The sequence below is a fragment of the Schistocerca piceifrons genome, chromosome 1, assembly GCF_021461385.2.
Source record: "Schistocerca piceifrons isolate TAMUIC-IGC-003096 chromosome 1, iqSchPice1.1, whole genome shotgun sequence".
NCBI lineage: Eukaryota > Metazoa > Arthropoda > Insecta > Orthoptera > Acrididae > Schistocerca > Schistocerca piceifrons.
Genome location: NC_060138.1, coordinates 1,142,828,376 through 1,142,851,718, shown reverse-complemented (window position 1 = coordinate 1,142,851,718; position 23,343 = coordinate 1,142,828,376). Strand labels below are relative to the sequence as shown.

The following is a 23,343-nucleotide window of genomic DNA, read 5'->3' as shown; positions in this document are numbered from 1 at the left end:
GACTGTAAGGCCGTGGCCAGGTGAGGTGAATCCCGATTTCTGTTGGTAAGGACTGCGTTTATTTGGAATAACTGGGTCCTCTGGTGCAGTTGAACCGATCAGTGACTGGAAATGGTTATGTTCGCAATTTGTGATTTGCCTTGTTCACTCCATTCATTCACTGTACAAACAGTTACCAGCTGCAGCACACAACAGAAAAGCTGCGGTACACAACAAGTGCACTTTTACTACGTCTATAGCGTTCACTTCAAACTTACATCACACCCAAAAGGTGTCAATCATTGCCTCAAAATTTCTGGTTCTGAATGAACTGTGAGAGCTCACTACATTTGTGGCAACCTCAGTTGTCGCTACTTGGAGACTACTTGCAACTATTCATGGACTTAATTTTCATGGATGACAATGCGCTTTGTCGCCGGGCCAAAATCATCCGCCATTAGAACATTCTGGAGAATTCGAAACGAATGATTTGGCCACCTAGATCGCCCGACATAAATCCCTTCGAATATCTATGGGACATAATCGAAAGATCAGTTCGTGCACAAAATCTTGCACCGGGAACAATTATGGACGACTATAGAGGCAGCATGACTCAACGTTTGTGCAGGTAACTCGCAGCGACTAGTTCAGTCTGTGTGAACAAGAGACCAACCAGTGAAGCGAAGTGTTTATTCCTTGGAAGTATAACTGATTTTAAGAGTTGGATGTTTATTCTTTGTTTCCTTTAGAGCCGTTACTTCCTACTGTAAGCTTATTAAATAAATGTATCGAAGCATATGTGAATTTGATTTTTGACCTAGAAGTCCCTGCCACGTCGAGTTACTGCACTTATTTTTTTTAGTGTTCAACCCTGAGGTTGGTTTGCAGCAGAGCGCCATTCCTCTCTTCTGCCTGCCTTCCTCTTCATTTCCACGTATGTGTTACGTCCTATGTCATTCATGATCTGTTGCATGTATGATATCCTTGGTCGCCCCCGCCGGTTCCTTCCCTCAATAGCTCCTTCTGCTATTGTTCCAATGATGTTGTTGTGTCATAGGACGTGCACTAGAAGTTTTTCTCTTCTTGTTTGGATGCGCCTTCACAGAGATATGGTTTCCTGTACTCTTCTAAGCACCTCTTCGTTTGTTATTTTGTCTCTCCAGCTGATCTTCATCATCCTTCTATAGCACCACATCTCCAGGGCCTCTAGCTGTCCTCTCTCTTTTCTTCCAATTGTCCAATTTCACATCCGTATAAGGCCACACTCCAAACGAAACCTTTCATGATACGTTTCCTTATTTTCAGACTGATGTTGTTGCTGTTGAGTAAGTTCCTTCTCCGATTAAATGCAATTTTGGCCTTTTCTATTCTGCTCGCAATTTCTTTCCGGCTTCTACCATCCCTTGTGATTTTGCTTCCCAGGTGAGTAAATTCCTCTATCACTTCCAGCTCCTCTCTTCCAATTCTCATTCTCAGAGGTTCAGATTCTGCTCCTGTACTGCGTAACATCACTTCAGTCTTTTTCTTGTTCATTCTCATTCCATACTGACTGCACAGAATTTTTTCCATTGTTCTGAGGACTTCCTCTAGATCTTGTTTTGTCTTCGTGACTACAGCAAAATCAACTGCATAACTTAGCATGTCTGTCTTCTGCCCGTTAATTTTGATTCCCACCTCAGTAGTTTCTCGAACTTGGTCTATAGCTCCCTGGATGTAAGCGTTGAATATAAGAGGAGAGAGAGAGCACATCCTTGTCTTACCCCTTTTCTGATATTTGCTTCTTGTTCCTGGTGACAGTTCCTAATCACTGCCACCTCATTCTTATAGAAACTGAGTATCACACGGATGTCTTTGTACTTTATTCCGCTCCACTTTTCCTCAGCACTCTGAACATCTCTTGCCAGATAACGTTATAAAATGACTCTTTCATGTCTACAAAGGCAATGTAAGTTGGTTTATTTTTCTGTAATTGCTTTTCGATAACGAGTCTCAGTGCGAGAATCGCCTCTCACAGTTCATTCAGAAGGGGTTCTGAAACCAAACTAATCGTCACTTAGCATATCCTCCACCTTCTCTTCAGAACTGTTTTTATGAGAATTTTTTGATGCATATGATATTAGGCTTAGAGTTCGGTACTGTTCACATTTTGTAGCTGCTGCCTTCTTTGGTATAGGAATAATGACTCATTTCTGGACTTCTGTTGGTATCTCTCCTGTGTTATAGATGGACCTAATAAGATTAAGCAGCATCATTTTCATGCTGTCACCGGCATTCTTTATTAGTTCTGCAGGGATGTCATCAATACCCATTGCTTTGTTTCTCGTAGTTCTTTTAGAGCTCTGTCAAATTCTTCTTGCATAATGTCATCTCCCTTGTCATCTTCGTCTGCTTGCCCTTCTCTTCCTATTACTTCTTCCAAAAGAGGTGTTCTGGCATACAACTCCTCTATGTATTCTTTCCATCTCTTCTCCATGTCTTCACCAAACAGCATTTTCCTCTCTTTATTTTCCATTGTGCCTGCGAGTGCTGTTTTACGTTTGTTAAAAAATGATTTGCTGTTCTGTAGGCTTAATCAGTTCTTCCGTTTTGCATATTTTCTTCCACTTCCGTGCACATTTCTTCAAGAAAATTTTCTTTTGCTTTCCTAGCCTCCCTGTCAACTAAATTCTTCTTTATTCAGCTTTTCCTTGTTCATCAGTTGCATTTTTGTATAATCTCCTGTTTTCTATAAGCTCAATAATATCTTCTGTAATCCATTTCCTCTTGTTTTTGGGTTCAGTTCTTCCAACTGTCTTTTCTGCTGCTTTGTATATACCAGATTTAACTTGATCCCAGTCTTCATTTACTCCACCATGTTGAAAAACTTTAGCTAGGTTGTCTGTTTCATGAGCATAGTGCTTTGCCAGTCCCTCAGTTTTCAGTTTTTCTAGTTCCCATTTAAGTTCTACTGGCTTCTTCTTCAAACGTTTGAATCTCAGTGAACTTTTCATCAGGACCAGGTTATGATCACTGCCTATGTCTGCAGATGGATAGCTCCTGCATTCTTTTATGTGGTTCCTAAAACGTGCTTTCACTAGAATGTAATCAATCTGTTGTCTCCTCAGGTCTCCAGGGGCCTTCCATGTGTATCTTCTTCGTTTGTGATGTTACTGCACTACGCTGGGCAAAAGGAGGTCCGACACGACATTAGGAAGTATCCCATGACTTTTGTAGTGCCACGACATGTCGAAAAATGTAAATTTTGTATGTCATAATTATAAACACAGATTGATAACTTGTTCTTGTCGTTGTTGGGGTGGTCTTCAGTCCTGAGACTGGTTTGATGCAGCTCTCCATGCTACTCTATCCTATGCAAGCTTCTTCATCTCCCAGTACCTACTGCGACCTATATCCTTCTGAATCTGCTTGGTGTATTCATCTCTTGGTCTCCCTCTACGATTTTTACCCTCTACGCTGCCCTCCAATACTGAATTGGTGATCCCTTGATGCCTCAGAACATGTCCTACCAACCGATCCCTTCTTATAGTCAAGTTGTGCCACAAACTTCTCTTCTCCCCAATCCCATTCAACACCACCTCATTAGTTATGTGATCTACCCATCTAATCTTCAGCATTCTTCTGTAGCACCACATTTCGAAAGCTTCTATTCTCTTCTTGTCCAAACTATTTATGGTCCATGTTTCACTTCCATACATGGCTACACTCCATACAAATACTTTCAGAAACGACTTTCTGACACTTAAATCTATACTCGATGTTAACAAATTTCTCTTCTTCAGAAACGCTTTCCTTCCCATTGCTAGTCTACATTTTATATCCTCTCTACTTCGACCATCATCAGTTATTTTGCTCCCCAAATAGCAAAACTCCTTTACTATTTTATGTGTCTCATTTCCTAATCTAATACCCTCAGCATCACCCGACTTAATTCGACTTCATTCCATTATCCTCGTTTTGCTTTTGTTGATGTTCATCTTATATCCTCCTTTTAAGACGCTATCCAAACCATTCAACTGCTCTTCCAAGTCCTTTGCTGTCTCTGACAAAGTTACAATGTCATCGGCGAATCTCAAAGTTTTTATTTCTTCTCCATGGGTTTTAATACCTACTCCGAACTTTTCTTTTGTTTCCTTCACTGCTTGCTCAGTATACAGATTGAATAACATCGGGGAGAGGCTACAACCCTGTCTTACTCCCTTCCCAACAACTGCTTCCCTTTCATGTCCCTCGACTCTTATAACTGCCGTCTGGTTTCTGTACAAATTGTAAATAGCCTTTCGCTCCCTGTATTTTACCCCTGGCACCTTTAGAATTTGAAAGAGGGTATACCAGTGAACATTGTCAAAAGCTTTCTCTAAGCCTACAAATGCTAGAAACGTATGTTTGCCTTTCCTTAATCTTTCTTCTAAGATAAGTCGTAAGGTCAGTATTGCCTCACGTGTTCCAGTATTTCTACGGAATCCAAACTGATCTTCCCCGAGTTCGGCTTCTACTAGTTTTTCCATTCGTCTGTAAAGAATTCGTGTTAGTATTTTTCAGCCGTGACTTATTAAACTGATAGTTCGGTAATTTTCACATCTGTCAACACCTGCTTTCTTTGGGATTGGAATTATTATATTCTTCTTGAGGTCTGAGGGTATTTCGCCGGTCTCATACATCTTGCTCACCAGATGGTAGAGTTTTGTCAGGACTGGCTCTCCCAAGGCCGTCAGTAGTTGTAATGGAATGTTGTCTACTCCCGGGGCCTTGCTTCGACTTAGGTCTTTCAGTGCTCTGTCAAACTCTTCACGCAGTATCATATCTCCCATTTCATCTTCATCTTCATCCTCTTCCCTTTCCATAATATTGTCCTCAAGTACATCGCCCTTGTATACACCCTCTATATACTGCTTCCACCTTTCTGCTTTCCCTTCTTTGCTTAGAACTGGGTTTCCATCTGAGCTCTTAATATTCATACAACAGGTTCTCTTTTCTCCAAAGGTCCCTTTAATTTTCCTGTAGGCAGTGTCTATCTTACCCCTAGTGAGATAGGCCTCTACATCCTTACATTTATCCTCTAGCCATCCCTGCTTAGCCATTTTGCACTTCCTGTCGATCTCATTGTTGAGACGTTTGTATTCCTTTTTGACTGCTTCATTTACTGCATTTTTATATTTTCTCCTTTCATCAATTAAATTCAATATTTCTTCTGTTACCCAAGGATTTCCACTAGCCCTCGTCTTTTTACCTACTTGATCCTCTGCTGCCTTCACTACTTCATCCCTCAAAGCTACCCATTCTTCTTCTACTGTATGTCTTTCCCCCGTTCCTGCCATTTGTTCCCTTACGCTCTCCCTGAAACTCTGTACAACCTCTGGTTTATTCAGTTTATCCAGGTCCCATCTCATTAAATTCCCACCTTTTTGCAGTTTCTTCAGTTTTAATCTACAGTTCATAACCAATAGATTGTGGGCAGAGTACACATCTGCCCCTGGAAAGTCTTACAATTTAAAACCTGGTTCCTAAATCTCTGTCTTACCATTATATAATCTATCTGAAATCTGTCAGTATCTCCAGGCTTCTTCCATGTATACAACCTTCTTTTATGATTCTTGAACCAAGTGTTAGGTATGATTAAGTTGTGCTCTGTGCAAAATTCTACCAGGCGGCTTCCTCTTTCATTTCTTAGCCCAAATCCATATTCACCTACTACGTTTCCTTCTCTCCCTTTTCTTACTACTGAATTCCAGTCACCCATGACTATTAAATTTTCGGCTCCCTTCACTATCTGAATAATTTCTTTTATTTCGTCATGCATTTCTTCAATTTCTTCGTCATCTGCAGAGCTAGTTGGCATATAAACTTGTACTACTGTAATAGGGGTGGGCTTCGTGTCTATCTTGGCCACAATAATGCGTTCATTATGCTGTTGGTAGTAGCTTACCCGCATTCCTATTTTCCTATTCATTATTAAACCTACTCCTGCATTACCCCTATTTGACTTTGTACTTATAACCCTGTATTCGCCTGACCAGAAGTCTTGCTCCTCCTGCCACCGAACTTCACTAATTCCCACTATATCTAACTTTAACCTATCCATTTCCCTTTTTAAATTTTCTGACCTACCTGCCCGATTAAGGGATCTGATATTCCGCGCTCCGGTCCGTAGAACGCCAGTTTTCTTTCTCCTGATAACGACGTCCTCTTGAGTAGTCCCCGCCCGGAGATCCGAATGGGGGACTATTTTACCTCCGGAATATTTTACCCAAGAGGACGCCATCATCATTAACCATACAGTAAAGCTGCATGCCCTCGGGAAAAATTACGGCTGTAGTTTCCCCTTGGTTTCAGCCGTTCGCAGTACCAGCACAGCAAGGCCGTTTTGGTTAGTGTTACAAGGCTCGATCAGTCAATCATCCAGACTGTTGCCCCTGCAACTACTGAAAAGGCTGCTGCCCCTCTTCAGGAACCACACGTTTGTCTGGCTTCTCAACAGATACCCCTCCATTGTGGTTGCAGCTACGGTACGGCTATCTGTATCGCTGAGGCACGCAAGCCTCCCCACCAACGGCAAGGTCCATGGTTCATGGGGGGGATTGATAACTTATAGTAAATAAACCACATTTATATACATAGTCAAGTTGTTGTGCTAGTTGCAAGAACCATGCATACAAGCGTATAGAAATTAGAAGTATTGTTTATAAAGGTAGTTTCATATACAATAAATACGAAAAACATGGCGCATTGTACCACGTAAGTCATTACCGCCATTAATACCAAAAGAAATGGACTGATTTTCACTATTTAATAAGAAATGTTACACAATAAAAATGGTTTTTATTTTTCCAAGCAAGCTGAGCGCTCTACAAATCTTCCGAATTTAGGTAGGAATCTTCAAATATTTCTAGCTCTTCTAAGAGGTTTATTTCGTAGCCCTTGTCAATTACATGCAAAATTTACATATTAAGCAAAGATGGAGTAGGAAGAGTATGTTTCTCGGTTTTGAGAGGTTCTGAGAAAGTCGAATTATTTGAATTTTCAGTGTCTTTGTTGAGGAAGTCTTCACGAAAGAGGGTCTTTAAGTTCCTTCCCTGTCTCTCCAATACAAAAACTCGGATACATATTACACTGAATTTTATGTACCCCATATTCGAGAAATTTGTCTGTTGTGGGCTTCTCATTATGTGTAAAGAGTAGCTTGGAGACATTGGTGGCAAAGGACACAGTGATGTCATGCTCTTTAAACAAATAAGTCGTCAATCTGTGTTGTAAGTATCACATACAATATACACATTTTTCTACATGTCGAGGCATTATGGTTTTGTGAAAGATATTAACATTTTCTAAACCAATATTAAGTAAGTTTTTTAGTAATCTTCTTTTGCTTTACATTCATATATGGGCAATTTCTAATGATTTATAATATCTCAAATTTTGTAGGCTTCTAGAGCTGACAGATGAATTTGTTGAGACCGGTAAAGTGAAATAAATTTGCTAATTGTGCAGCTGATGCCTGAATTTTATCCTGAAATATATACCACAGTTGCTGAGAAAATAACAGCTATGTGTAATATCATAAACTTCATATTTCCAAGTTACGTGGATATGAAGAGCGTGACCAAAAGATACCAGCAGTCTTCAAGACCGGAGGCCGCGACGTATTCCTCTTCAGATTTCTTCAGTGATCGACGTTTCGATGCCTCTGCTGTGATTCTTCTTCAGGAGTGCGCATCCAAACTGAAGATGACTTCAATTCTGCGTTACGTATTGTCTTTTTCTCTAAATGTTCCACGAAAATGTCAGCTGCAACAGTCGGACGGAGAAGAAGGTTGAAGTGGAATACGACGCGGCCTGTCGACTCATAAGGTTTTGCCTTCAACGACAACCGCTACGAAAGTCTGCAAACTTATCAGGGTGACTAAAATAAAACTGGCCCAGAAAATATCTCACTCACTTAAAAAACGGGCGACCTAACTTACATCAGCCCAAGCTGCATCATATGCCCCAGGTAATGGTGGTGGTGGTTATTGGGATGTTTAAGGGGGACTAAACAGCGAAGGTCATCAGTCCCCCCCCAGGTAATGTTTAGTTGGTTTGCCTACCTTAGAGTGTGTGAAATATTCTCGGGCAGTTTCATTTTAGCCATCATATGTAAACTTTAAGGAGTTATAAAGGATGTCTTGAGGAACAAACTGAGCGTAGGAACTCACGCCTTGAAACGTCATCCAACGACGCTACAGGCTAGCGATGAGAACAACCGGATGAGAACAATCGTTTTCGCAGGTTATTCAAAGACAATCGACACATTCAGTTGCTTGTTTATGCATTAGTTGTCGGCTGAATTATTCATTCGGTCATTTGACTGAAGCCAGTCTATGTGAGCAACGTAATGAAAACATTCTTTTCAACTAGCTGTAGTTTTACTTATGGTTGGACTATTAATTTACGCTTTTGAGTGAAACCAGTTTATGGAAGCAACTTAATGGATATTACCGATACAGTCGGTTGCACTTTCATGCTTCGCTTCAATCTTTTTCTTCGAGTAAAATCAGAATGTGGGAGCAACCAAAAGAAATTGTTTTGACAGTTTTGTAATTATTGTTGACATCACTCCGTTATCGCCAGTCGTAACTGTTACTGTCATTCCAGTATATGATTTTTAATGTGTGCCAATAAGTAGCTTTTAGTCCAGTTTTTCGTCCATGCTTACGGGTAGGTATTTACTTAATAGTAAAAAATTGTCTCGCTCAAATGTGCAAAAACGCTAAATGGTGTTTCTATATACAGTATCTGCAAAGATGATTCATATTCTGAAGCCGGCCGCGGTGGTCTCGCGGTTCTAGGCGCGCAGTCCGGAACCGCGCGACTGCTACGGTCGCAGGTTCGAATCCTGCCTCGGGCATGGATGTGTGTGATGTCCTTAGGTTAGTCAGGTTTAAGTAGTTCTAAGTTCTAGGGGACTGATGACCACAGCTGTTAAGTCCCATAGTGCTCAGTGCCATCATATTCTGAAAATGTATTGCTTTAAGAAATTCAAAGTTAATAAGGAATGATACGAAGCATTTCTCACGAAAAAAATACTTCCGACAAACGACAGTCTGTGCTTAAACAGCATAAGTCACCAAACAATTAAAAAATATCTGATTTGCTTTCTGTTCACGTCACCTCAGCTTCTACTGAAAGAATTATCGGTGATGGGTGCAAACTAGTGGGAAGAGAGAGACAGAGGATTCACAGTACGATGCATGAGTACGCGTCAAAGTGTAGGACTGTCACTGCTTGATCACAGTGCGGAAAACTTACAACAGCCCCAAACAAAGACTTGTTGACAATGTATTCAGGCTCTGCGTGCAGGGGAGAAAATTTCTTCTGTTAATTGACTCGTGGAGAGGACAAACAAAGACTCAATTATTCGACAAGATTTTTCAACATGCAGATGGATTGTCATTCTGCAGTATTAAAGTGATTCTCTGCTAGAACAAAACTGCAATGCCTATTTTTATAATCAGATAAATGATATAATGAAAACGCCTCAAAACTGCTCTTCTCTTATTGAGAGAGAAAAGGTCATCACATACCGAGAAGACTGCATCCAAATACACTCCTGGAAATGGAAAAAAGAACACATTGACACCGGTGTGTCAGACCCACCATACTTGCTCCGGACACTGCGAGAGGGCTGTACAAGCAATGATCACACGCACGGCACAGCGGACACACCAGGAACCGCGGTGTTGGCCGTCGAATGGCGCTAGCTGCGCAGCATTTGTGCACCGCCGCCGTCAGTGTCAGCCAGTTTGCCGTGGCATACGGAGCTCCATCGCAGTCTTTAACACTGGTAGCATGCCGCGACAGCGTGGACGTGAACCGTATGTGCAGTTGACGGACTTTGAGCGAGGGCGTATAGTGGGCATGCGGGAGGCCGGGTGGACGTACCGCCGAATTGCTCAACACGTGGGGCGTGAGGTCTCCACAGTACATCGATGTTGTCGCCAGTGGTCGGCGGAAGGTGCACGTGCCCGTCGACCTGGGACCGGACCGCAGCGACGCACGGATGCACGCCAAGACCGTAGGATCCTACGCAGTGCCGTAGGGGACCGCACCGCCACTTCCCAGCAAATTAGGGACACTGTTGCTCCTGGGGTATCGGCGAGGACCATTCGCAACCGTCTCCATGAAGCTGGGCTACGGTCCCGCACACCGTTAGGCCGTCTTCCGCTCACGCCCCAACATCGTGCAGCCCGCCTCCAGTGGTGTCGCGACAGGCGTGAATGGAGGGACGAATGGAGACGTGTCGTCTTCAGCAATGAGAGTCGCTTCTGCCTTGGTGCCAATGATGGTCGTATGCGTGTTTGGCGCCGTGCAGCTGAGCGCCACAACCAGGACTGCATACGACCGAGGCACACAGGGCCAACACCCGGCATCATGGTGTGGGGAGCGATCTCCTACACTGGCCGTACACCACTGGTGATCGTCGAGGGGACACTGAATAGTGCACGGTACATCCAAACCGTCATCGAACCCATCGTTCTACCATTCCTAGACCGGCAAGGGAACTTGCTGTTCCAACAGGACAATGCACGTCCGCATGTATCCCGTGCCACCCAACGTGCTCTAGAAGGTGTAAGTCAACTACCCTGGCCAGCAAGATCTCCGGATCTGTCCCCCATTGAGCATGTTTGGGACTGGATGAAGCGTCGTCTCACGCGGTCTGCACGTCCAGCACGAACGCTGGTCCAACTGAGGCGCCAGGTGGAAATGGCATGGCAAGCCGTTCCACAGGACTACATCCAGCATCTCTACGATCGTCTCCATGGGAGAATAGCAGCCTGCATTGCTGCGAAAGGTGGATATACACTGTACTAGTGCCGACATTGTGCATTCTCTGTTGCCTGTGTCTATGTGCCTGTGGTTCTGTCAGTGTGATCATGTGATGTATCTGACCCCAGGAATGTGTCAATAAAGTGTCCCCTTCCCGGGACAATGAATTCACGGTGTTCTTATTTCAATTTCCAGGAGTGTATATGCCGTTGTATGTCACTAGTTATCCTTGCCAATGTATGGCAAAATAATGCTCTACGCGTGCTTTGGTGCCTAACTATGCTATGAGAGAGAACCTTTTATGAACGTAAACCAAGTTTTTTTTTCTGCAGCAACTTTAAAACAATGATGTATGTAATGCGGCGTTTATAACGTGCCCAAGACGCCGAGAAAATTGGTGCTGCCGGCCGAGGTGGCCGAGCGGTTCTAGGCGCTACAGCGTGGGACCGCGCGACCGCTACGGTCGCAGGTTCGAATCCTGCCTCGGGCATGGATGTGAGTGATGTCCTTAGGTTAGTTAGGTTTAAGTAGTTCTAAGTTCTAGGGGACTGATGACCCCAGAAGTTAAGTCCCATAGTACTCAGAGCCATTTGAACCATTTGAAAATTGGTGCTCCACTGGTTTTACGACATCACTCGAGCACTTGTATATTATCAATTGCAAAATAATAAAACTGTCTAATTTTAGATACGAAGTTCTCGTGTACAATCCCTTCCTGAAAATTTATATGGAATCGCAAATTAAATGGCTCTGAGTACTATGGGACTTAACTTCTGGGGTCATCAGTCCCCTAGAACTTAGAACTACTTAAACCTAACTAACCTAAGGACATCACTCACATCCATGCCCGAGCCAGGATTCGAACCTGCGACCGTAGCGGTCACGCGGTTCCTGACTGAAGCGCCTGGAACCGCACGGCCACAGAATCGCAAATTATCCTTTATCTTTTCTTTTCAAGCATTTTATGAAAACATTAATAAATAAAATATACTGAATATTATTTAAGTTTACTTTAAGTGTACGTGACGCAGAATTTAAGCAAAAATGTTTCCGCAAGGTCTCGACCTCACAGCGCTCGGATCACTCCTTCCGCTGCACCAAATGCAGACTGGGAACTACGGTAACGTAAGCAGTTCGCGCCTCCTCAAACCCGGGACAACTTTGCTGTTGTTAGTAAACGCTTGGCCACCTCGAGCTCCCACCTCTGTCACTTACATATCTTAATTTTAATTTTAATAACCAACAGCCTCAGGTGCAGTGTTTACCTAGATTTACCTAGGTTTTAGTCGGGATAACACAATCTTCTTCAGAATAAAAGTAACTACCGTTTGTCCATAGTGGACATCGTCAAGCTAAAACTACAAATCCATAAATTATCGTCAGACTGTAAAAAGTTATCTGAAACTGCCTCGGCCCCACTTCACGACCGCGATGTGGCAGCCGCTAGTGCTGCACTGGAACTGACCGTAGCGTCATGAGGCCCCCCTAGGCGGACACAATACCTTGCGCCTACGGATAAACTGTGTGGTAGTTACTTGTTAGGACGAGACGCGAACCTAACTCCTAACCTTGAATTTACTAGTAAAGTGAAATAAAAGGTACAGCTGAGAAAAAGGGCGTATATGTTATCCTGTGCAGAGCGTACTTAGATCGACCGTCTTAACATTTATGAAGTATTCGTTGGCCATGATACGAGGAAGACATCACGTGATTACAACGTATGGCCTGTCTTATTGAACTTATGAACAAGTCTATATCTAATCTGTAACATCCGGCAATACGGGCCATATAAAATAGATGGTCATTATTCAAGATTAGTGTATTTGACCTGAAATGGTCTAGAATCAAGTCAAAAACTAATGTACGTGCCTGATCGAGCATCATGACGAAGTTATGGTTATGGGTTACAGATAACACTGAAGTAGGGGAATGTGGCGGCAGTGGGATACTCAATTTGCCTTCATACAGGTGATCCACATATACACTGCAAAAACTGTGTGTGGAACACTGCCATCATAATTCAGGCCAGGTGTCCACTGCCATTGAACTTAGGGAATGACAGCGGAATTATGTTTAAAGCTGAAGTGTGACTTGGCGAACATCGCTCCAGTCAACACATTTCCTAGACAGGCCATGCGTTGTAAGCACGTGATGTCTTCCTCATATCATGACCAACGAATACTTCATAAATGTTAAAACAGTCGATCTAAGTACGTTCTGCCCAGGATAATATATACGCTCTTTTCCTCAGCTGTACCTTTCTTTCACTTCACCTTACTAGTAAATTCAAGGTTAGGAGTTAGGTTCGCGTCTTGTCCCAACAAGTAACTATCACACAGTTTATGCGCAGTTATTGTGTCCGCCTAGGCGGGTCTTATGACACTATGGTCAGTTCCAGCACAGCACTCGCGGCTGCCGCATCGCGGTGGCGAAGTGGAGCCGAGGCAGTTTCATATGAGTTTTTACAGTCTGACGATAATTTATGGATTTGTAGTTTTAGCTTGACGATGTCCACTATGGGCAAACGGTAGTTACTTTTATTCTGAAGAAGGTTGAGTTATTCCGACTGTAACCTAGGTAAATCTAGGTAAACATTTCAATTGAGGCTGTTGGTTATTAAAATTAAAATTAATATTTATACAGTTGCTGACAGGATCGCGAAATGTTGAAAATATTTAACTTACATATCTGTCCAAGCCCTGCGTATACCATAAATTTGAAAGGAATCGGCCATGACGAGTAGGTGCGGTTCCCTTGTTAGCAAAAAAAAAAAAAAATGTTCAAATGTGTGTGGATTCCTATGGGACCAAGCGGCTGAGGTCATCAGTTCCTAGATTCAGACACTACTTAAACTAACTTACGCTAACACGCACACCCATGCCCTAGGGAGGACTCGATCCTCCGTGCAAGAGAGCCTTGTTAGTAGTCACAAAGTTTTGGTAAGGAACCCAAGTTCAGAAACGGTCCTGTTTGGATATAAAATTAGTGTGAAAATCGGATCACTTTCAACTCCCCCGCTTCAGAGTACACACATAAACTGCGGAGAGGGCGCCTTCGTCAGTCCCTGTCGTAAGTATGACGTCACACATCATTTTCGTCCGACTACAACGACTACGAGAAATTAGTACTTTCACAACTAGGAGGGTCGACTTAGCTACATCCGCATTCTGTGCAGTGGGAGTTTTGAAAGTGATACGGTTTTGATTCCAAGGGTCAAACGGTACATTTCCAAAGATGAATTCCTTCATGAAAACCTTATCTACTAAGTCCGGTCTACAACACCTAGAAACCTGTAATAGGAATTGTGTAACAGGCTGAATACTCCTTTCTAAACAATCATACCCAGCAGATTTCGAAACAACTCAATTTAACGTAATTACAAACTACTGACTTGGTGACAGGGTGGTACATTCGTCAGGACATGTGCCACGATCTGCTGGCACCGAGTGAAAGAAAAATCAAGAAAATACATAAAACAAAATGTGCACAATCATTTTGGGTCGACTGGAAGCAAGACAAGTGACTGTCTGGCATAAAAAGATTAAATCCTTAGGATGCGCGCGCGCGCGCGCGCGCTTGTGTGTGTGTGTGTGTGTGTGTGTGTGTGTGTGTGTGTGTGTCTGTGTCTGTGTGTGTGTCCAGCGTCTCCTCCTAAAACATTGACTCGTTTCCAACCAAATTTACTGCACATACTGCTTGCTATACAAGAATCAAAATCAGCACTGTGGGTTTTAGAACCTAACGCTTATAGGACCAGGGACATGGGCAAAAAAGGTTTGCCAGTCCTGAAGTATAGGCTGCCCTCCATGACAGGCATTTTTTGTGAGTAGTACTGGCATGCCTTGGAGATGCTGCACATGCTGATGTGGACAGCTGAGCAGACTGAAGGGGAGGAGAGGAGACGGATAATGAGAGAGTGGGAGAGAATGAGGTAGACAGGTAAGGGAGGGGGGGAGAAGATGGACAGAGAGAGTGTGAAGGAGGCTGAGGTAGAGGGGCAGACAGAGGGGATGGATAGAGAGAGTGGGGAGATGGACAACGAAGGAGCTGTGTTGTGCAGGTAATATCAGCATATCTAGCAGGGGCTACATGTGCCCACGGACATAGCTGAGTGGAGAGATGGGGGGGGGGGGGGGAGGGAGGATGTGGATAGTGAGAGATGTGGAAGGATGAGGTGGAAAGAAGAAGGGAAGGAGGAGACAGAGGAGAGAGAGTGGAGATGAGGAGATGGAGAGATGGACAAGGGAGGAGGTGTGTTGCGCTGGTAATATCAACTTGTCTTGCAGGGGCTGGGGCTGCATGTGTATGGAGATAACTGAGCAGAGAGACAAGGGGGATGGGGGAGGAAGGATGTGGATAGTGAGAGATATGGGAGGCTGAGGTGGACAGAGAAAGGGGAGACGGAGATGTGTGGATAGTGAGGTGGAAGGAGGAGACGGATAGAGAGAGGTGAAAGGAGGATACAGACAGTGTGGAGGTCGAAGTGATGGACAAAGAGAGTGTGGAGGAGGATGATATGGACAGAGAGATTGGGAAGGAAGATTATGGTAGAAGACGTTAGAGAAAGAGATAAAGAATTTTGGTGGTGTACATATCCAGCAGACATTCACAATGGAAAGGATAGGTCGGACTGAAGCTACATAGTGTAGGGATGCAAACCATTGGCCAGTTAGTAGCGCCATGTTACGAGCTCAGCGCAGCTGCTGTGCTGTTGCAGACCTTGGTGGTGCTGTTTACGTACCCAGGGGACTGGCGACGATGACGATGCGGCCCTTGGCCTGCCGGATGAGTGGCAGACAGGCCTGCGTGACGCGCACCACGCCCACTGTGTTGACGGCCAGCGTGTGCTCGAACGCCTCCGGGGGCGCCAACTCCGCCTCCCCCGCCTCCAACACGCCGGCGTTGTTCACCAGCGCCCACAGCTCTGCGGAACACACGGTCAGTCCTTGCTCATGGGTTCTGTCAATCTGCACGGTCTTTGTGAGAAACCAATAATGAAGCGAGCTCAGTGTAGTATCTCTTACTACACTGTAGGGTCTCAGTGTTACCACCATATCAACATGCGAAACATTACGCCGATTCGTCACCACGAAATGAATACCACCTAGTGGCGTTGCTCGTCCATCAACGTTAAGGGAAATATGTAAGCAGAGTAAAGGAAAGTATGTAAGCAGAGTAGAGGAAAATGGGGAAGCACTGTAGTGAAGATACGGGTCAAAAATCGGCAAACAAAAACGACTTTGACGGAGGGCAGATTGTGAGAGCCCAGCGAATGGGAACGAGCACCTCGAAAACGGCTAAGCTGTTCGGCCGTTCCTCAGCTACTTTCGTGAGTATCTATGAAAAGTGGCTGAAGGAAATCGGCATGGCGTGACAAAGTACAATGCTGTGTCCTACCCTCCAAATTTCACAGCTCTTCTGTGAACCCTGCAGAACGGGCATTCCTGGAAGAAAGGATACTTCAGAGACATGGCTTAGTTGGGGGATGTTCCCAGAATGAGATTTTCACTCTGCAGCGGAGTGTGCACTGATATGAAACCTCCTGGCAGATTAAAACTGTGTGCTGGACCGAGACTCCAACTCGGGACGTTTGCCTTTCGCGGGCAAGTGATATACTATCTTAGCTACCCCCATGTTCACAGCTCCAATTCCGCCAGTACCTGTGAGGAGGGTCGTGAGTCGTGCACGGTTAGCTCACATGTTAGTGCACTTGCCCTCGAAAGGCAAAGGTTCTGAGTTCGACTCTCGGTCTGGCACACAGTTTTAATCTGCCAGGAAGTTTGAATCGCTCTATTGATTGGTCTTCTGAGTTAATTTACTGTATTATGGAAGTTGTTAGAGTAAATAAATTTCACATTAGGGTCTAAAATGTTTTCTAATAAGTTCCTTCCTAACTGAAACTTGAGAATTAAATGTTGAATCATGTGTTTTATTGGCATTCTGTATCAAGATTATGAACCCCTGGACCAACTATATTAGCTTTTAACAGTACTTTTTTTAGCTGTTGCGGAGTCTTGCTGTATTGTTGTTTCTGTCAGTGCTTTATTTGGCAGGTGAGATTCATAATGCGTGATTTCGATTAATTTCCTCAGAAAGAGAGAATTTTTTTTAAAAAAAAGGTGTCCTAAATTCTTGCTTGAGACAGTATTGGTAACAACTGGAAAAAGTAATAGGAAAGACCTGAAATAAATATACAGATGGTGCAAAAGTATGAATGTAACTTATGCATGATGTGTCACTACGAAGTAACGGAGGTAGATGAAACTTGAACCGATATAAAAAGAACTGCTACAGTGTAGTACGGAAGATAACAATGAGACGAACAGAAATAACACTTTTCTTCACGCACTGAGACGTGACTTATAATGGTCCCCTGGACAGGGTTCTTAGTAGTGTGTGTGTGATCACCACAGAGACCAGTACATGCTCTGCAACGTGCACCAGAGCTGGGCGCAAGGCTGTTTTGGAGTTCTTGTGATGGGGCGTTCCAGTCCTAAACCAACGCGGTTGACAACTGCTGCACGGTTGCTGGTGTAAGTGAACGTGCGGCAATACGTCTCCGCAACGCACCCCACTCGTGCCCGGTGTGGTTTTCGTCGTGATGATGGGCAGCCCATCCCATTCGCCAAATATCCTCTCGTTCCAAGAGCTCCGGATCCACCTGCGCATCGTCATCCATGAAAATGAAGTCATGAGCGAATGTATCCCTGAAAAGACGCACGTAGGGAAGGAGTATAGTGTCTCAACAACTTTGAGGCTAACATGTTGGAATGTTTGGAAGTCAGTACAGCCAAGGTGTGATGCGTTCGGTAGAGCAGCACATACACATGCACCAAAGGACATCCAATAGTTTCCCCGCCGTTTATAATGTCCAGGGAACCATCATAAATCGCGGTGACTTCAGTGTAATTATTGTCTTTGATAAAAGTGCTATTTCTCTTCCCCTGACTGCGTATGTCTTTGAGTTACCGTTTGTAGTAAACTGTAGCACTTCTTTCTATGTCTGGTCCAAGTTTCATCGAGATACATTACCTGGCGGTGACACATAATGCGAATGTTACGTTCGTCCTTAAGTTTTTCATACGAAAATACTTCTTGACTTGTGTCCACAATGATATGTACTCAGCTGTTTGGGCTGTCTTCCTGTTGTCAATCACTGTTTACTTCCTGTTGGTTATTTTTGACTCTGTAAGTGTTCTGACTGTGTTGCTGTTGTGCTTGTTCTACAGACTCAGTGCAGCGTTGAAACTGACTGTTGATGTGGATGAAAGAGTGCACTATACAGGTTGACTCTTACGTAAAAGAGTACAGCTACCAGCCACCTTTTACAGTGCTGTTTATTTATTTAAATAGCGCCGTTACCGGTTTCGAACATTACAGTTCATCTCCAGACGGCTATTCACGTTAAGATACATTTTACATTAGCTTTCACTTTTTGTTTTTCAAAATTATGGAATTTCTTTGGGGTGGTGATGCCTACAATCAAAACAAAATGTAAGACAATGTCTTTTTACCTGCAATTGTGCCTCACAACGATTTTAAACGACGTAAACAAACTATTAAAGTGAAAATGTTTTGGCTACTACGTAAGTAACCAAAATATCAGCACTTTGATAGTTTTACTACGTAAGTAAGCGAAATATCTTCACTTTAATAGTTTGTTTAGATCATTTAAAATCGCTCTGAGGCACAACTGGAGTTAAAAAGACATTGTTCTACATCTTGTTTTGGTCGTAGGACACGACCATCCCAAGGAAATTTCATCATTTGGGAAAACAAAAAGTGAAAGCTAGTGTAAAATTTATCTTAACGTGAATTAGCCACCTGAAAATGAACTGTAATGTTCGAAACCAGTGACGGCACTATTTAAATAAATAAATAGCATTGTAAAAAGTGGCTGGTTGCTGTCCTGTTTCATATAAGAGTCGACGTATATTTTTTAGACAGCCACGGGTTCAGAACGTCACTTTTCGACAAAATAATAATAGCAAAGAGTGTACTGTTTGCTACCTTGTATGAATAACGAACTAATTTCTGTTACTATGTGACAACAGGTAACTCCATATAAATACGATGTAGCTATGTTTTTCATGATATGCTTTGTTTATAGTTGGTTACATTATTCTGTGTGTTGTAATTTAATTTACAGTGAGGAATTCATAGACCTTATTGTATGCCGTCATTGATTTTATATCGGCTAGTATAGAGTTGTAAGTGCCGTTATGAAAATGATGATGGTTCGTGGGCCGAAGCTGGTTCTTCAATGCAAGAATTTTATCGACAGCTCTTGGTGGTAAATCATGCAGTTCTTCAAATATTTACGATTTGTGTCGCGCTTCCTTTTGTAAATAATCTGTCTTTTTGCCAGAATCGCTTATGCCAATGGCATTCCCCATTTGAGGTCCGTATCGTCACTAGAGATAATTCCCCATTCGTTTCTCCTCCCCCCCCCCCCCCCTCCGCTTATACAGAATGTTCGGAAATTCTCGTTACAGGTTTGTAGGTCTTATAGATCGAAGTGAGTAGATAGTATTTTGAATAGGAACCCATCTCCGGCAACATACCGTTTCCCTGCTACAATCGTTTGAAAACGTGTTTCTAAGTAGGTATGGAACAGGGTAGTCAGGGTTGGGGCAGTTACGTCGGATCGGCTGTCACTTGACGTCTGTCCTACGCTTCTGACGTAGTTCAAATCTCATTCACGTGGCTGTGAACGTTAGAGCAACATGGTTGACTACACGTTTGCAGAATAACCGACATGATCCTTCTGAATGGCGAAGCTCACTGGAATGGAAAAGCTGCTAGTCGCCTTTATCAAGTTCTTTCTCCATAACGTCCGACTCCATCGCGCACCCTTTTCGCCAAAATTACGCAACGGTTTCGGAAAAAGGGGTATCTTCACTGTCAGCAATCATGACTGTGGTACTCCAAGGAACGGACCGTGCTGCATCACGCTGAAGCACACGAGCAGTTTGTTTGGCAATTATGAGTGTGCGGTAGATAATGGAAACAAGATTAATGAAAAATCAACGCACGTGCATAGGATTTGTCGACCCGGAAAAAGCGTTTGACAATGTAAAATAGTCCAAGATGTTCGAAATTCTGAGAAAATAAGGAGCAAGCTATAGGGAGAAGCAGGTAATATACAATATGTACAAGAGCCAAGAGGGAATTATAAGAGTGGACGACCAAGAACAAAGTGCTCGGATCAAAAAGGGTGTAAGGTAGGTATGCAGTCTTTCACCCCTACAGTTCAACCTGTACATCGAAGAAGCAATGATGGAAATAAAAGAAAGGTTCGGGAGTGTGATTAAAATACAAGGTGACAGGATATCAATGATGCGATTCGCCTATGACATTGCTATCCTGAGTGAAAATGAAGAAGAATTATATGATCAGCTGAACGGAATGAACAGTATAATAAGTAAATCGAAGAAAGACGAAGGTAATGAGAAGTAGTAGAAATGAGAACAGCGAGAAATTTAACATCAGGATAGATGGTCAAGAAGTAGATGAAGTTAAGGAATTCTGCTACCTAGGCAGCAAAATAACCAATGACGGACGGAGCAAGGAGGACATCAAAAGCAGATTAGCAATGGAAAAAAGGGCATTCCTGGCCAAGAGAAGTCTACTAATATCAAAGATCGGTCTTAATTTGACGAAGAAATTTCTGAGAATGTACGTCTGGAGTACAGAATTATATAGTAGTGAAACATGAACTGTGGGAAAACCGGAGCAGAAGAGAGTCAAAGCATTTGAGATGTGGTGCTGCAGATGAATGTTGACAATTAGGTGGACTGATAAGGCGAGGAATGAGGAGGTGCTGTGCAGAATCGGAGAGGAGAGGAATATGTGGAAAAAACTGAGAAGGAGAAGGGACAGGATGATAGGACATCTGTTAAGACATCAGAGAGTGACTTCCATGGTACTAGAGGAAGCTGTAGAGGGCAAAAATTGTAGTGGAAGACAGAGAGTGGAATACATCCAGCAAATAACTGAGGACCTAGGTTGCAAGTGCTACTCTGAGATGAAGAGGTTGGCATAGGAGAGAAATTCGTTGCAGGCGGTGTCAAAGCAGTCAGAAGACTGATGACGCAAAAAAAAGTTACTGATAAAATTTTCTCGGGCTTCCAGCCGCATCCAGTAGTTTAAAATCCACAAGGTTCCGTCCGAGTTCTCCTCGACCATTGTCAAGTGGTGACTGTCGAATGATTGCTGGTGCCGTCCTTTTATAGCCGCGCTGTCTTCAGTGATGTCAATGGTGGTCGCTTCAGAGCCATATATGGTAATGTTTTCATCGCATATTTGCCGCGCCCGCTATGACTCTCCGCTGGCAGGGTTCCAAGCTGAGCTTAGTTGCAGGCCGCCGTCTTTACTGAGGGTGATGTCAGAAATTTTTAACTCGATCGCATCTTCTGTAACACTTATCCAAAAACCAGCAGTCATCGTAATAACAAATGTCTGGCGCTAATGCAATACGGCTTCCGTTTTCTAATGTATGTTCGGCTGCCGCTGATTTCTCAGGATACCGTAGGCGAAAACATCTCCCGTGTTCCACACGGCGCTGCTCAGTACTACGTACAGTCTGTCCCAAATAGAAATGTCCACACTCACACGGTACTTTATGTACTCTTGGCGTTCTGAGTCCGACATCGTCTTTCACAGGCCTCATTAGCTGTCTAATTTTAGTCGGTGCCGTAAAAACACCGTATCGATTTTATGCTTCTTTAGAAACCAGCTAATCTTTCCTGATGTTGAGCCATACAACGGCAAGAACGCAAGCTTCTTCGTGCCCTCCTCGGAGGTCTTCTGCTTATGTTTCTTCGTCAAGATGGCTTGCGAAATTTGGCGGTTGTTGTAGCAGTTTCCTTTGAAGACTTTCCGTAAGTGACTCAGTCGCTACGGAAGGCTTTCAGCATCTGAAACTGCTTCCGCTCGATGCACCAATGTCTTCAGAATAGAACTTTTCTGTGAAGGGTGGTGATAGCTGGTAGCATGCAGATAACGGGTTGTGTGGGTGGGCTTCCGATACACAACTACTAGTTTTCGTGACAGTGTTATAAAAGAAGCGATCGAGTTAAAAATTTCTGTCAACACCCTTAATAAAGACGGCAGCCTGCAGCTAAGCACAGCTTAGGTCCCGGCCATCGGAAAGTTGAAAAGGGCTCGGCAAGTGCGCAGTGAAAACGTTACCACATATGGCTCTCGAGCGAGCACCAGTGACGTCGCTGAAGACAGTTCGGCTATATGAGGACGGCAGCAGCAATCGTTCGACAACCACCATTTGACAATAGCCTAGAAGAACTCCGCCGAAAGCTCATGGATTTCAAACCACTGGATGCGGCTGGAAACCCGAGAAAATTTTATGAATGTATATCGCCACGAAGCTATGCGTTCGTATAAAAATAAAAGTTAGTGAAATAATTATTGTGTGATGTCCTTAGGTTAGTTAGGTTTAAGTAGTTCTAAGTTCTAGGGGACTGATGACCATAGATCTTAAGTCCCATAGTGCTCCGAGCCATTTGAGATAATTGTAGAGCGAGTGATGTACTGGATCACGTCTGATCAGTTACTTGTAGATGTGGTCACGTTATCAATATGTTTTCAAATGGTTATAGCACAAGGGTTCCAATTCAAAATACGAGGGGCGTTCAGAAAGTAAGCTCCGATCGGTCGCGAAATGGAAACGACTATGAAAATCCGATAAAGCTTTGCACAGATGTGTTGGGTAGTGTCTCTAGTATAACCCCAGTTAGCATCACGTCGCTCTTCTCATTTCTGAGCTCGCAGTGAGTGCGTAAAGATGTCTAGAAAATAGTGTCTGCCGCCAAGTACGAGGGCCTGGTGAGAAATTTCGCCTGAAGCTATGCAGCTAACATTACATAACTGTCGTGCTGTTTCTTCTTCAAGACAATTCTCAGCCGCATTCTGCAGGGGCAATGAAGATGCTCCTGCATCGTTTTCAAATGGAAATGTTAGATTACCCACAATACAGTCCGCAATTGTCTCCCCCTGAGTTTCATCTCTGGTCATATGAACCGCTGTCTTTGAAGACAACATTTTGACACAGACAACGAGGTGTAGGCCAGCGTGGAGAATTGGCGGAAAGCACTGGCGGCTGCCTTCTATGATGAGGCTATTGAAAAGTTGGTACAACGCTATGACAAAAGTCTAAGTCAGAACGACGACTACGTAGAGAAGTAGCTGAAAGGTGTAGCTAATTGTTAGAAGTAAAACATTTCTGATGTTCACTGTGGTTTCAATTTGGCAATCAACCGGAGCTTACTTTCTGAACAGGCCTCGTATTATCTACTCGCTACCATCTACAAGTCTTGGAAGTCTGGAACGGGAATGTACACTTTCCACATGGTGTCAAGTGCCAGCAACCCCACCAAGCGGTATCCAATTTGGACTCGGGCAGTGGTCACAACGTTATGGCTCATCAGTGTAGAAGTTCGAGAAAGGGACTATTAATTCATTTTCTTATTCTACTGTTTGTCGAAGAAGCGGAACTGCGTTCCGCGTGCTAGACGTACAGAGACTGGTGTTGAAGGCGGCAGCAGA

General features: G+C 43.6%; 1 protein-coding gene across 2 annotated transcripts in view; it reads right to left on the bottom strand.

Moving 5' to 3' along the window:
* LOC124780881 (short-chain dehydrogenase/reductase family 9C member 7-like) overlaps positions 1–23,343 on the bottom strand; it is a 172,440-nt gene that overhangs the window by 82,892 nt on the left and 66,205 nt on the right. For both annotated transcript variants that reach the window (XM_047253812.1, XM_047253813.1), the window contains exon 4: positions 15,521–15,703. In XM_047253812.1, coding sequence (XP_047109768.1) covers positions 15,521–15,703 — 183 coding nt within the window. The remainder of the gene's footprint in view (positions 1–15,520; positions 15,704–23,343) is intronic.